This window comes from Heterocephalus glaber, unplaced genomic scaffold, assembly GCF_053883595.1.
Source record: "Heterocephalus glaber isolate CG9 unplaced genomic scaffold, H.glaber_assembly_v1.0 deba00000738, whole genome shotgun sequence".
Classification (NCBI taxonomy): domain Eukaryota; kingdom Metazoa; phylum Chordata; class Mammalia; order Rodentia; family Bathyergidae; genus Heterocephalus; species Heterocephalus glaber.
The window spans coordinates 3,457,204-3,472,087 of NW_028258161.1; the positions used below are offsets into that span (position 1 = coordinate 3,457,204).

Genomic DNA, 14,884 nt, shown 5'->3' on the forward strand with positions numbered 1-14,884 from the left:
ATAATTATCTATGGGATCCCTGCAAGAGTTTTATAGTTTGTAGTCTGTCCTCAGTCTGCCATGGTCAGAATGGGTACTAACATTTTCATCTTGAAATTAGAGCCAAATTCTAAATCGGTCTCTTTGTAGGTGATGGTAGTGGTGGCCATGGCGGTGACAGATTTGATATAACATAGAATTACGAATATGAAGGAGGAATATGGTTCTTGAGTCATTCAACTGATAGGTTTTATTGCTCAAATCAGATTTTGTGAGAACATTTTGTAGAATTTTTGACAGAAGTATTTTACTTTAATCAACAAAATCCGAGCTTTTCAATAAAATATAAACTGGGTGTGGTGGCATGCTCCTGTAATCCCAGCACTTGGAGGCTGAGGCAGGTGAGTTCGAGACCAGCCTGGGGAATATAGTGAGACTCTCTCAAAAAAAAAAAAAAAAAAAAAAACAGGTCGAGGATTTAGCCACCGTCTGACTCAAAAGCACAAGATCCTGAGTTCGATCCCCAGTACCAAAAAAAGAAAACAAAACACCATGAAAACTCACATTATTTTAAGTTATAAGTTGGGGGTTTGTTTTCTGGCATATGACCCAGTAATTAAATCTTTCTTCTCTGAGCTGGGGTCCACGCATTCTGGCATTTATGGTGTAAGATCTGCTACCCCCTTTAGTTATCTTTAGTTCTTTCACTGTTTCTTCTTTCAGCCCCCAGTTCGTTTCAATGGAAAACTCTTACTTTTAGTTTAAAATTTACTTTAAATAATTATGTTATTTTCTCAGCATGTCACTTATTTTTTTTAGTTTTTGTGAGGTGATAAAATTTTCTTACATTAAAATTCATGGAACTGTAGAAACGTAGCAGAATAAACTAATCATGCATCATGGTTTACTTTTTATGAGAATGGTATGAATGACGATAAAAAATAGACAATGAGAAATAGATTTTTCCTGTAATCTTTTATTTTGCTCTTTATTTATACTTTATATTTCCAATATAAGAGAAACCATGTGCTATTTAAACTTGTGTGTCTCATTTACTTTACTTAACATTATGATCTTAAAGTGTGCCCATTTTCCTAGAGATGACTCAAGCTTATCCTTCTTTATGGTAGAATAGTACTCCATTGTATGTAAATATCACATTTTCTTTATCCATTCATTTGTTGAGGGACATATAGGCTGCTTCTAGGATTTAGCTATTATGAGTTTTGCTGCTATAAACATAGGCATGCATGTATGTAGTGATACATGGTTGGTTGTCTTTACATGTATGGTTGGTTGTCTTTACCTCTTTCCCAAAGATACCTAGAAGGATACCGAGAAGGGGAATAGATGAGTCAAATAGAATTTCTTGTTTCAGGTTTTTTTTTTTTGGTATCGGGGATCGAACTCAGGTCCTTGCACTTGTGCAGCAGCAGGCGGTGAAACCACTGAGCTAAATCCCTGGCCTGCTTGTTTCAGGTTTTTGAAACTCCATACCAATCTCTGTAATGGTTGTACTAATTTACATTCCCACCAGGAATGAAGAAGAGTTCCTCCCCCTCCCCTAGCCCCACCAGCACTTGTTATTATTTGGTTTCTTGAGGATTGCTGTTCTTTCAGGAGTAAGATGGAATCTCAGTGTTGTTTCAGTTTGCCTCTCTCTAATGGCCAGCAATGTTGGGCATTTTGTCATGTGTTTATTGGCCATTTGTACTTCTGAGAAGTTTCTGTACATTTCAGTTAACCATTTTTGGATCAGGTCTTTTATTTGGGGAGGTCTATTGTTTTGAGTTCTTTATATATTCTAGATATTATTAGTCCTCTGTCTGAGGAGTAGCTGGCAAAAATGTTTTTCCCATTCCGTAGCTTGTCTTTTCCCTCTGTTGGTTGTTTCCTTTGCTTTGCTGTGCTGAACCTTTTTGATTTGATATGATCCCTTTTATTGACTCTTAGTGTTAACGCTTGTCCAACTGGGGTTCTGTTCAGAAAGTCCTTGCCCCCACACACCTGAGTTATCTATTTTCCAGCAGATTTCTATTTTTTATTTAGATTTTTGATCCATTTTGATTTTAGCTTAGTACACAGTAAGAGATAATAGAGTTAGCATGTGGAAAGCCAGTTTTCCCAGCACCATTTGTCAAAGAGGCTGTCTTTCCTCCAGCAAAAGTTTTTGGCTTCTTTTTCAAAGATCGTGTAGCTGAATGTGCTTGGAGTTGTTTCTGCATCTATTCTGTTCCACTCGCCCACGTCTCTGTTGTTTTTGCCAAAACCCTGCTATTTTTATCGCTATAGCTTGGTAGTACAACGTGAAGTCAGGAGTTGTGATTCCCCTGCCTTGCTCTTCTTGCCTAGGATTACTTTTGCTATTTTAGGTCTCTTCTGGTTCCATATGAATTTTAAGATTGTTTTCTGTAGCCCTGTGAGGAATGCTATTGATATTTTGATTGGAATTGCATTAAATCTGTATATGAGTTTTGGAAATATGACCATTTTCATTATATTGGTTTTGCCTGTCTAGGAACAGGGAATGTCTTTCCATTCTCTGCCTTCCTCTTTGACCTCCTTTTTCAGAGTAATAATGTAGTTTTCTTTGTAGAAGTCTTTCACTTTTTTGGTTAGGTTAATTCCTAGATAGCTAGTTTTTCTTGATGCTATTGTGAAAGGTATTGTTTCCATAATTTTTTCTCTTGGTGAGTTTATTATTGGTATATAGGAATGCTACTGATTTTTGTGTGTTGACTTTGTAGCCTGGTATGCTACTAAATTTGTTTATTAATTCTAGGTGTCTCTTGGTGGAATTTTTTGGGTCTTCTATGTATATAGGATCATGTCAGCTGCAAGTAATGATAATTTGACTTCTTCCTTTCCTGTTGTTTTTTTCTCTTGCCTGATTGCTCTGGCTAATGTTTTGAGAACTATATTGACAATAATGGAGATGACAGACATCCTTTCTCTTATTCCTAATTTTAGAGGGAAAGCTTTCAGCTTCTCATGTACTATTGTGTTGGCAATTGGTTTTGTCATAAATGGCTTTTATCAGATTGCACTGAAGTCCTTCTATATGTATTTTCTTCAGGGTTTTAATCATGAATGGATACTGGATTTTATCAGAGGCCTTTTCTGCATCTATTGAGATGATCATGTGATTTTTCTACCTTGTTTATGTGATGCATTACATTTATTGATGTGAGTATGTTGAATCATTCCTTTATCCTTGAGATGAAGCCTACTTGGTCATGATGTATGATTTTTTTTTTTGATGATTTCTTGTATCCTGTTTGCCAGTATCTTTTTGAAGGTTTTTGTGTTAGTGTTCCTTAGATAGATCGGCTGGTAGTTCTCTTTTTTTAGTTGGGTCTTTGTCTGGTTTGGGATTCAGGGTACTGCTAGCTTCCAGGAATGACTTTGAAAGTACTGCATGCCTTCCCTTTTCATTTCATTAGTTTGAGGAGTACTGGCATTAGACCTTCCCCAAAGTTCTTGTAGAATTCAGCAGTGACTCCATCGGGAACTGGACTTTTCTTAGATGGTAGGTGTTGTAATTACTTCTTTATTCTCATTGCCTGATTCTGGATTATGCAGGGTTTTTATATCTTCTTGGGTCAGCTTTGGTAGTTCATATATATCTAGAAATCTATCCATTTCTTCTCAATTCTCTATTTTATTAAGAGTATAGGTTTTCCAAGTAGTTACTAATCATCTTCTGGATTTGGGCAGAGTCTGTTGTGATACTACTTTTTTTACATTTCTAATCGCATCGATTTGAGTCTTTTCTCTCCTTTTTGGGGGTAAGATTAGCTGGGGTTTGTCTATTTTGTTTATTCTTCCAAAGAATCAGTCTTTGTTTTATTGATTCCTTGTAATTTTTTTTTAATTCTCAATTTCATTGATCTTTGCTCTGATCTTTACAATTTCCTTTCTTGTACTGTCTTTGGATTTGGATCATTCTTGTTTTTTAGGACCTTAAGGTGCATCATTAGGTTATTTATTTGGGCTTGCTGTCTTTTTCTGATGTGGGCATTCACAGCTATAAACTTTCCTCATAGGACTCTTTCCTTGTGTCCTGTAGGTTCTAGTGTGTTGCACTGGTATTATGCTTTGATTCTAGGAATTACTTTCTTCCTTGATTTTTTTCAGTGACTCATTGATTATTCAAAAAGGTTTTGTTTAATTTCCATGTGTTTGCATAATTTCTGTTATTTCTTTTGCCATTGATTTCTAGTTTCATTGCCTTATGCGTACATGGAAAACTTTCAATTCTTTTTCAGCCTTCAATTTTTGCTGTTTGGCTTCCGGTCTTTCCCTTTGGTATATGCTACCTAGAGCAAATGCCACACAGAGAATTAATGTTCTCACTGCCACATACACAGCAGCAGGGGCACGCATTCAGAAACCTTTCAGCTCACGGTGGATAAGTTGCGTTTACTTCCAGTGAAGTTAGCTTCCTGTGGATGCGTACAGGAGGAGAGGCAGCTGGAAGGTCTCAGCTGATTAGATCCTTTCACGTCTGATCTGCTACCTCAGTTTTTACAGCGCAAGGTCAGACTGCTCTGCTCTTTGATCTGCCAAAGATGTCGATCTTCCTTTGCTGATCAACACAGACTGTAGTGAGATAGGTCACGACTGGAAAGTTTTTTTGCGAAACAGCTTTTATCAGGAGCAGGTGAAGGCAAGAGATACTTGTAAAGGATTATTTAAGTGATAGGTGCTCCACTTTTTTCTTTAGCTGCTCCTTGCTTTGCTGTTGGTAGTATTTGGACCTTCGGGCTCTGGCTCCTTACACAGTAGCTTTCTTTGACATCACGCTGGTTTGTCCCATCAGCATTTTTTGCGAGGGAAGTTGGGAGGGCCTGCTTTATGAAACTCACTGTTGCACCGCTGTAGGGTATTTCTGGGGACATACCCTTCGCCTTCGCGTCACTCAGGGTGCTGTATGTAAAGTGTCCCTGTGATCTTTCGTTTTAATTTATGTTTTGCTGATTCCATATTTTACACATTATATTTATTACAGTCAGCCACATCAACTCCTTCATAGGACGGGGGCAGAGTATAAAGAGTAAAGATGCCTCTTGTTTCCAGGAGTCAGGTCACACTGTTTTCCATCACCATGGTCCTGGTGGACTTGGCTTCACCTCTGTGCACGCTTACTTCAGCATTCTTACTTTGAGACTGCCTTCAAACACCTTCCAGGACAGCAGATCTTGTCGAAGTGTCCTCTGCTGCTCTCCGGTCCCCTACCCAGTCCCTGAGTGACTGAATATAGCTGGGTATCAGAGCTCTTTGAGAACAGCCAAGCCTGCAGCTGCTTAGAGTCCATTTGGAGAGAGAACTAATACACGTGGAGCAGTGGGACCAAGCTTTATGGACTCATGACTAATGCAGTAATTGCTCAGAGAAAGGAGATGGTATTGTCTATCTAAAGTGTTTCCTTTGTCCAGAAGCGCTGTGTTGTACAAATATACCTAAACATTCTTGCAGCTGCTTATTTATTTATTCAGTGTAGCTAGAGTTTACACTGGGCCAAGTACTTTTCCAAGCTTTTTGCAAATATTAACTCGTGCAATCTTGTAATAACCCTAGAGGGAAGTATGATAGGCTATCTAGTCTGAAATGCTTGAGACTCGTGCTTGCTTTGGCAGCACATATACTAAAATTGAAATGCTTGGGACTAAGAGCATTTCACATTTTTTTTGGATTTTGGAATATTTGCATATGCAAAATGAGATATCTTGGGGATGGGATCCAAGTCTGGACACAAGATTCATTTATGTGTTTATGTTTCTTTTTTCTTTCTTTGGAGAGAAGTTCTTGCTATGTAGTTCAGGCTGGCCTTGAACTCTGTGTAACCCATGCTGTTGTCGAACTCACAGTGATCTCCCACCTCAGCCTTCCTAGTGCTGGGATAACAGGCGTGCGGGACCTTGCTTGGCTTCATTTGTGTTTCAGGTACACTTTATAGCTACAGCTTGAAGGTAATTTTATACTGGATTTTTAGTGCACCTATGTTTGCAACCTGTCACATGAAGTTAGGTGTGAGATTTTCCACTTCTGTTGTCATGTTGGTGCTCAAAAAGTTTTGGATTTGGAGCATTTTTGATTCTTGCATTAGGGGTGCTCAACTTGTATTGGAATAAATTTACGGTAGAAACTGAGGCAAGAAGGAGTTTTTGCCCAGTTACACATCATTCCTTGTGATCTTAAGTAATTCTGGATTTTCAAAGTTGCAAATTACAGTCACACAGGTAGTTTTTCAGGAACATTTTCTAGATATCTTATTTAAAAACTTAACTTCTTAGGGAGATTACTTTTGTTGTGTGAAACAAATAACAGTCATTAGCAAGCGTATTGAAATAAAGTCCAGGTTCCTCCCAGTCAATGGTTTCCCCACTTCTTCCCTCTAAATTCACATAGACCTTAGTAGAAGGTGCTACTGCTGGGCATGGTGGGGTTTCTGTAGTCTCAGCTCCCCAGGAGACCAAAGCAGGAGGATTTCTTGAGCTCAGGGGTTCCAGGCTAGCTTTGGGGATGTAGTGAGACCCCATCGCTTAAAAAAAGTTATTACCACGAACCCTTTCCAACAGTGACTATTTTTATCTAGTTGTTTCATTAAATTTATTTCCATGACATTGGGAATGAAATCAAGACAATAATATATGTTAGCATCAGTTCCTGAATAAATGATATGCCTTCTCCACTGGGGAGGGACACGTCCTCTACTGTCCTCCTCCACAGCAAAATGTGGTGCAGGGGTGGGAATGTTGTCACCTGCAGTCACCTGCCCAGCCTGGCCTCAGAGCCTGGCAGATTCCCCTGCAGGTCCAGAAGCAGCCTGAAGTGCAGAAGGGAGACTGCTCTGGCTTTCCTGAGACGAGGCGGACTGGGGCAGGAGTGGCCTCAGGCCAGAGCTTGCTTTGTACTTGACCCAGTGCTAGGTGAAGCCGTTGGAGGAACTACCAGATGGTTTTCCAAAATCCTGCCTCATTTTACCTCCTGTAGTCATATGGAATCTTCTAGTTTCTCTAAATCCTCTCCAACATTTTTTTTTCAGTACTAGGAATTAAACCCAGTGCCTTCACACTAAGCTACATCCCCACCCCTTTTTAATTTTTTTTTTATTTTAAGACAAGAGCTTGCTAAATCGCTGACTTGCCCAGGCTGGCCTTGAACTTACAATCCTTCTGCCTCAGCCTCCCAGAGTACTGGGACTACAGGCTTGAGCACCACTTCGGGCTGTCTGTCTGACTTTTATTACATCCATTCTTGTGGGTATGAAATTATATCTCTGTGTGGCTTTCATATGCATTTCCCTAATAATTAATGATGTTGACTATCTTTTTGGGTACTAATTAGGCATTTGTTTGTTTGTATGTCTTCTTTGGAGAAATATCTATTCAAGTCCTTTGTCTTTTTTGTGTGTGTTAACTTTTTTTTTTTTTTTTTTAAAGCAGTATGGTTCTGGGGATTGAAACCAGGGGCTATGTACTGAGCTACATCTTGAGCCCTTTTTTTACTATTTATTTATTGGTACCGGGGATTGAACTCGGGTCCTTGTGCTTGCGCAGCAGGTGGCGAAACCACTGAGCTAAATCCCCGGCCCTTTACTTTTTATTTTGACATGAGGTCTCAGTAAGTCATGAACTTGCCCAGGGTGGGCTCAAACTTGTCATCCTCCTGACTCAGCCTCTCGGACTGTTGGGATTACAGATTTGTACCATCATGCCTGGCCTTTGCCTTAAAGCGTTTATCAGAGTTCTTTATGTAGTTGGATACAAGTCCCTTACCAGAGATACTATTTGGCAATATTTTCTCCCATTCTGTGGGTTGTCTTCTCAACTTTTTGCTTGTATGAAGCACAAATTTTTAATTTTGATTTTTGAATTTTATTTTGATTGATTGTCCAATTTGCCTATTTTTGTTGTTGTTGCTCATGTTTTTGTTGTCATATCTAAGAAATCATTGCCTAATACAAGATCAGAAGGATTTTCTCCTGTGTTTTCTGCTAACAGTTTTAGTTTTAGGTGTTCATTCAAGTCTGTGATCCATTTGAGTTAATTTTTATTTATGGTGTGTCTGTATTTCCTTTTTTTCATTTAGTAATCTATCTTAGAGTCTATTTCACACCAGCACTGAGGAACTTCCCTACTGTCTCCTCTGTTGCTGTAGTATCTATCCCCTTAGGTGGATATGCTTCTTTAAGACTCCCCAGGATGGAAATATACATCAATATTTGGGTTTGGAAATAATAGTGAAATGTCAGTGTTCCTTGAAAAGTATTTCATGTTAATTTCACCAAAAGCCAGTTTCAACCATTTGACAGATGTGGTGGTTCTAGGTAATTCTTACAATCTAGAGGCCTTTTGAAATCCAGTCCTCTGTGGAGAATGACCCTAGGGATGCCAGGGATTTTATTTTGTTAAACATTTACAGCGAGTCAGAAAGCAGATTTGGTTATATGAAAATATCCGGAAACATACTTTGGGGTGGGCGAGGTGCTCTGAAGTTTTCCTTGACATTCTGAGCCATACCCAGCTCAGATGCCTTTGGAGCCTGCATTCTTTTACTCTTTGTTCTCATCTCTCTTTTTGTGTATAAGTCAGAGTGAGTGATAATATAAACTTTGGGCAATACAGCCAGCTGCTTGGTAAGCTGTAAAATATCTGGAGATTATGAAACGTGTGGGTTTCTTTGTTAAAGTAAAAGCTTGGAGGAAATCTTGAAATACACCAGCACTTTACTAATCTTCAGAAGTTTATCTGGTGACTTGAAAGTAAACAAAAAAGGCCAACAGGAAGCTGAGATGAATATGACGAAGCCCAGTCCTCCAAATACTAACTTTTCCTTGTATGTCACATAGTTCTTCACTGAGAGACTATTTACTCTTCTTTTATGGATGTGGGTCCTGTCGCAAAAAACAACTTTGGGATTGTTCCCATGCTCTCTCTGTTCTTTGTGGTTTGGATATCTCCGTAAGTTACTTACCGTGTCTGGGCTAGAGTTTTTCATCTGTAAAATGAACATGAGCTGGAGGAGTTTCCAAGCCTGCCATAGATTAGAGCCCGCAATTAGGAGACAGCACAGGGGTCGCTGGAGGTGGACTGACCGGATCAGAGTGGAACAGATTTTAAGAAAGTTAAAAGCGGTTACTGAAGTTCAAAGATCATGTAGCTGGGATACCTGAATGCGGTAAATAGCCCTACAGACCTGTGTGGCCCCCATAGTGTCACTGGGTTATGTTATGTTCCTAATGTCCACGCAGGTCCCAAGTTACCAAATACAGGTTAAGTGAAATACGGTTTCTGTTTTCCAGTTTTATTTGAATGTAATTTCAGACTTAGAGAAACAAGTTGCAAAAGAATGCAAAGAATACCCTCTACCCTTCACCCCATTTCTCACTTGCTAGCACTTTGCTGCACTTCCTCCCCTTGTGCTGTCCACCCCCCCTGCTCAGCGTCAGAAAGGCTGCTGCTTTCTCCCTAAATACTTTAAGGTGCATTTCCTAAAGACTCAGGACTTCGTCTTCTATAAGGACAGTGTAATTACCAAAATCAGGACATGAATACTGAAGCAGTCCCATTATTTAATGTGCAGACTGTTCAGCTATTTCCCATTGTCCTACTAATGTCCCTTGTAGCAGAAGAAAATCCAGAATTCATTGTCATGGCTCTGTGGTCACCTTTAGTCTCTAGTGCTTCCTCTTTTTCTTTAAAATTTTACATTAATGTTTAAAAATGTATGCTATTATGTACTAAACTGTCCTTGGCCTGGCTTGCTCAATCACTCCACAGACGTGATGTTCTGTCCTCAGTGCAGGGTGAGACAGAAAGAGACCAGTGACTCAGACTGCTGCCTTGTTGCATTCGAGTGTGTAACTGTTCTCCTTCATGATCAATAACTATCTGTTGGGCAGTGTTTTTTTCCCAGTACCAGGAATCAAACTCAGGACCCTGAGCTTGCCAGGCAGGTCCAGTACCACTGAGCTAAATCCCTGGCCCCATGGGCAGTGCTTTTAAATCATGCAGGTGTATTGTTTTTCCTCAAACTTTCACTTAATTGTTTTATCTTTTTATGAAAACAGGAGAAAACAGGTCTTAGATTCTCATCAGAATGCTTGTTGCATTAAAAATACAGCTTTAGGAGGGCCGAGGATTTAGCTCAGTGGTTCTGGCGCCTGCCTCGCAAGCTCAAGGTCCCAAGTTCGATCCCCAGTACCAAAAAAAAAATATATATATATATATGTATATATATATATATACACACGTATATATATATATATATATATACACACGTATATATATATATATATAGTTTTAGGGAACATATAGCAGTCACTTTATAAGTATCATGTAGAATTCCTTATCACTATTTCAAAGAAATTAGACATATGCAATACTTACTTTTTATTAATAGCTTGGCTTATATGTGTAAAAATAATTTGATTTGATTTGTCAGTAATATTGGCTTTTGTATGGTTTTTTTTGTTGTTTGATTTTGTTTTTTGAGACAAGGTCTCCTGATGTATTCCACGCTGGCCTTGAACTTGCCATGTAGCCTAACCTGGCCCTGAACTCAAAATGATCCTCCTGCCTCAGCCTCTCAAGTACTGGGATTACAGGCATTCACCACCACACCTAGCTTGTCTCATGGTTTTCCATCTCTGCAAAATACCCTTCCAGTCCATCTTGATTCTTTTCAACAATCCAAATAAAATTAAAGTGGGTCTTCCATAAAGCATTCCTTGACCTCTTCACTTTTCAAACTTTGACCTTAATTAACTACATATAGCCTGTTTGCTACTTTAAGGAGAGGATGTGAGATGGTGTAAACAATAAATTACGTACACACCAGGTGGCCTGTGATGCCTGTTACAAAGGCCATTTTCCTGTGCCCGACCGTCCACCCTGCACGTGCTGAGACCGTTTTTGTACATTCTTTGTATGCACCCAAATAGGGTATTGAACAAGACTGCATCCTCCACAGAGCCCCGTGCTTATTGGCTATTCAGCACATGAGCTCTTTTGTTGACATTTTCTATTCTAATAGAGTTTGTATCACGACAGGAAAGGGGACAGATGTTTCCATTTCTCCCTCATGTTTCACTTCCTGTCCAAGTGTGAGCATTTACACTTTGAACTCTTTCTGGCAGTTATAAATTGGTGCTGCTTCATCCAGACTCCTTTGCCAGATTTTTCTACCAGTCAGAGAGCCCTAGACCAGGGTTCAGGATCCATGTAAGAGCAAGATGGTCGTATTTCAGTCTGGGGGTTCTACATGTTTTATTAACAATAACTTTACGTTACGGGGATCCTAAAAATTCAGCTTTTATCTGTCTGCTTGCTCCGTTTTGAGTGTTCTTTGAGAGCTTTCTGGTCACACAGAAGTATCCTTGCTGCACACACACAGGCCCAGTAAGGTGTAGTCCCGTCTCAGAGTTGAGAGTCGGAAGGGTGTCTCCCAGATGCTGAGGGGATTTTGCTTCTCACTGGAAGGGGACTTCCTGAGACGGCAGCCAGCGTGTATGCAAGAAATAACGGAGGGGCAGAGGGAGAGGCTGCCCTGTCAGGGAAGCCCTCACCACGGTGCTGTTGGGCAGGTGCAGAGGCGGCCTGTAAGTGAGTGGCAGAAGCCCCAAGGACCCCAGGCACTGTGACTGCAGCCGAGTGGCAGGAGCCTCAAGCACCCCAGGCCCTGTGACTGCAGCCGAAGCTGAGGGAAGTGAGAACGGCAGGGCAGCTCCAGGCGGAGCGTGACAGACTCTGTGACACAATGCAGGAGCTTCGAACCCGGGTTTCAGATAAGAAACTGGCATCATACACAGATTGAAAAACAGACCCTCCCAGAAGATCACACACCAAGTGCATGGTAGACACAGTTTTCTGAGAGTGAAGTGTTTCTTTCCCATTTAGTTCATTTCCCTCTGATGGTTAGGATGTGGGTGTATCTATCCACCTGCACCTCTGGCTTTGCACCCCCGTGGTCGCTGTGAAGTGCTCAAAGCCGAGAGAGTCGGGTCGGCAAGCTTCCTCTGATAGACTCGCTTTGGAGCTTCCAGACGCATGGTGCCCCTTTCATTTGTTTCCCAAGTACACTGCTAAGCATTAAAATCCCAGCAAAGAACAGCACGCGCACCCCAAGGGCATTATATACGTAATGCGGGGCTAGAGGCCACTCCCGCCAGATCAGAATGCCAGTGCAGTCTTCTGAAATGTGGATCAGATTTTTGTGATTTCTCTGTAAGCATTTAAGCTTTGTAAGTGTGTTATTGATTAAGAAGGTAGACTACTGCCCCGGTCAGTTGCAAAAATCAGGCACAGGTTTTCCTTAATATTTATTGTTCCAGTGAACATAATTTTACCTACCTGTCCTTCAGCAGATGCCCCTGAAGCCTGGCTCCTCTGCCTCGGGCTGTACAGCATCACAAGGGAAGTGCCAGCATCTCACTGGGCGCTGTAGGATGGCTGAGGCCACACCCAGTGCCCATTTGAGACTTCCCAGCCCCAGCCCAGGTATTTTTTTAAAACACACTGTAGTTTTTAGAGGAGGTATACAGCAAAATTGAGAGGAAGGTAGGGAGATTTTCCACCCAGCCCATGGCACGCACAGGTGCAGCCACGCCCTTACCAGCATTACCAGCGTTCCCAGCGTTCCCAGCGTTCCCGCAGATGGTGCATTTGATAGAACCATATTAGCACCCAAAGCTCAGTGTTTACAGTGGGCTTCACACTTAGTGTTGTGTATCTTTTGGGTTTGAACAACCGTATCATGGTGTATCTGCCATTTTAGAGTGTCATGTAGAGTAGTTCCAGCATTTTTCAGCAGTTTTAGTAGTCACCAGTATTTTTTTTTTTTTTTGGTACTGGGGATCAAACTCAGGACCTTGCACTTGCGAAGCAGGCGGCAGAACCACTGAGCTAAATCCCCAGCCCAGTCACCAGTATTTTTAAACTTTCTTAAATTTTTGCCATATTTTAGAAGTGAGGGAAACCCTTACTGCCACTGGGCATCTCCTTTGGAATCTGTGGTTCTTGTGCTGCAGTAATATTTTTTTGTGTCATTCTTTTCTGGTTACATTTTGGTTCTGATACCTTCTGATGTACTATAAACCTCCTCTAGCATTTGAGGGTTGTGAGATTTAAGGTACAGTGGTCTTTTGCCTGAAGAAGAGCATCAGTGTGAGATTTCAGCCCCTGGGCGTGTAAACTGCGAGCGTGTAAACTGCGAGCTTTTAAACTGCGAGCATGTAAACTGCGAGCGTGTGTTGTCTATCAGATCTGCCCCCAGACCTGTTTCACCCGGTGTTTCTGTTAAGCAATGTGGTCTGCTGTTATCTGGCAGAAGTAAAATGATCTGATTTCTTACCAGGAGTTGTTTATTTTCATCTGCTGGCTGAGCACTGAGAAAGTGCCTGGATGCTTGATGCAGACCATCAACTCCCGCCCCGGGCAGCCCTGGTGTTGGTGTTGCCTGCTTGCTTGCAACATCCGGACAGGAGACCCTGTGTGTCCAGGCCGGGAGTGGCTCTGCCGCGCCTCTGTGAGTGTTTGTTGTCTCCACTGGGCTGTTAGTGTATTAGGCAGAGGCTGAGTCCCAGCATGTGCTTAAAGGAATGAATGGTTGATTGAAAAAAGGAAATCAGTCTCAGGGGAGAGAGAGATGAACAGTACATACATGGGAGGGCAGAGGAGAAACACCAGGGCTTCACAGAGTCAAGTGATTAGCTCAATGACTGGCTTGATTCAGGACCTTTCGAATGTTTCTCATTCCCGAGACAGAGAGATCTTTGTTGGTGCAGGAAAGGTTAAGGATAGAGATGTGGCCAGCTGGACCTGGATCGCGAGTGGAGAGAACAGGCTCCGAGAGGGATTTGATAATCCTGTGTGTCACCAGAAGTACATGGAGGGTTTTTTTGTTTTGGGTTTTAAATGGTTGAGACTTCAAAAGCTAGATCTCCTTTGAGACTTTCTCACCTAAAAAGGAAGAAAATTCTTGGAGGAAGCCTGTGTGTGTGTCTCCTGCAAGGTAGGGTCTGCCTATAAACTTGCCAAAGCCTTTTGGTGCGAAACAAGCATGATTTATTTCTAGGGCTGAGCTTATCTGAGTTTGCTGTTTCACTCTACTTCTCTATTCATTCATTCATGTTCTCCCAACATTCAAACAAGTATTTGTCGAGCATTTTGAGAAAGAGCCTGGTGTTTTTCGGGTTGTCAGGCACTCGTGGTGAGCCAGGCAGACATGGCCCCTGGCCTCTGAGGGCCGGGATGGCCATCTTTCAGCAGAGGGTGAGGAGAGCACTGATCGCCTGGGACAGACAGGATGTCAGCGAGCGCAGGGTGGGGACTTCGAGGCAGAGCAGGGAGGAAGTCGCTTTGAGATTGAGGCCCAAGGCATCTTTTCAGACAGAACGCAGAGGTGTGAAAAGTTTAATTTGTTAATATTCAGGCCTCACCAGACGGAGTCTATTTATGCAGCCCCCCCCTTTGTGCCACGCTGCCACAGGAGGTCCAGAATAGCAGCCCTGGCAGATGGAAGAAGGGACTTGTAGCTCTCCCACCCACAGCAGCCGGCAGCTTTGCACATGCACGGTCCCCACCAACGCCCCATCAGCTGGCTCCGCTGAGTCCAGCTCGAGCATGGGAGGCGAAGTTGCCCCTGTTGAATGCTTTGATTGGAGCCTTTGGAAATGTTCAAAGGCCGTCCTGGTAGAGCATACCTGTATCCCAGTATTAGAAAGCGCTAAATTAGATAGAAATGAACATTCAGTCACAGAGGGACTGGGCCCTCAGGAAGTCAGCACAAAAAAATAGAGACCTCGGAATTGTGGCTGGAAGTGCCTCTGAGGAGAGCCGGGCCTCGGGGTGGAGAGGCACTGGCCAGGCCTGCAGCCTCCCTGGAGTAAAGGGCGACTTGA

General features: G+C 41.9%; 1 protein-coding gene across 5 annotated transcripts in view; it reads left to right on the top strand.

Moving 5' to 3' along the window:
* Nucleotides 1–14,884, top strand: part of Mpzl1 (myelin protein zero like 1) — a 70,354-nt gene that overhangs the window by 25,384 nt on the left and 30,086 nt on the right. For 2 of the 5 annotated variants that reach the window (XM_087206845.1, XM_087206846.1), the window contains exon 1: nt 13,884–13,995. The exons of the other annotated variants lie outside the window; for them this stretch is intronic. In XM_087206845.1, the coding sequence (XP_087062971.1) occupies nt 13,899–13,995 (97 nt within the window). In that variant the 5' untranslated portion in view covers nt 13,884–13,898. Of the gene's footprint in view, nt 1–13,883; nt 13,996–14,884 lie in introns of those variants that run through there. 5 annotated transcript variants of the gene reach the window in all.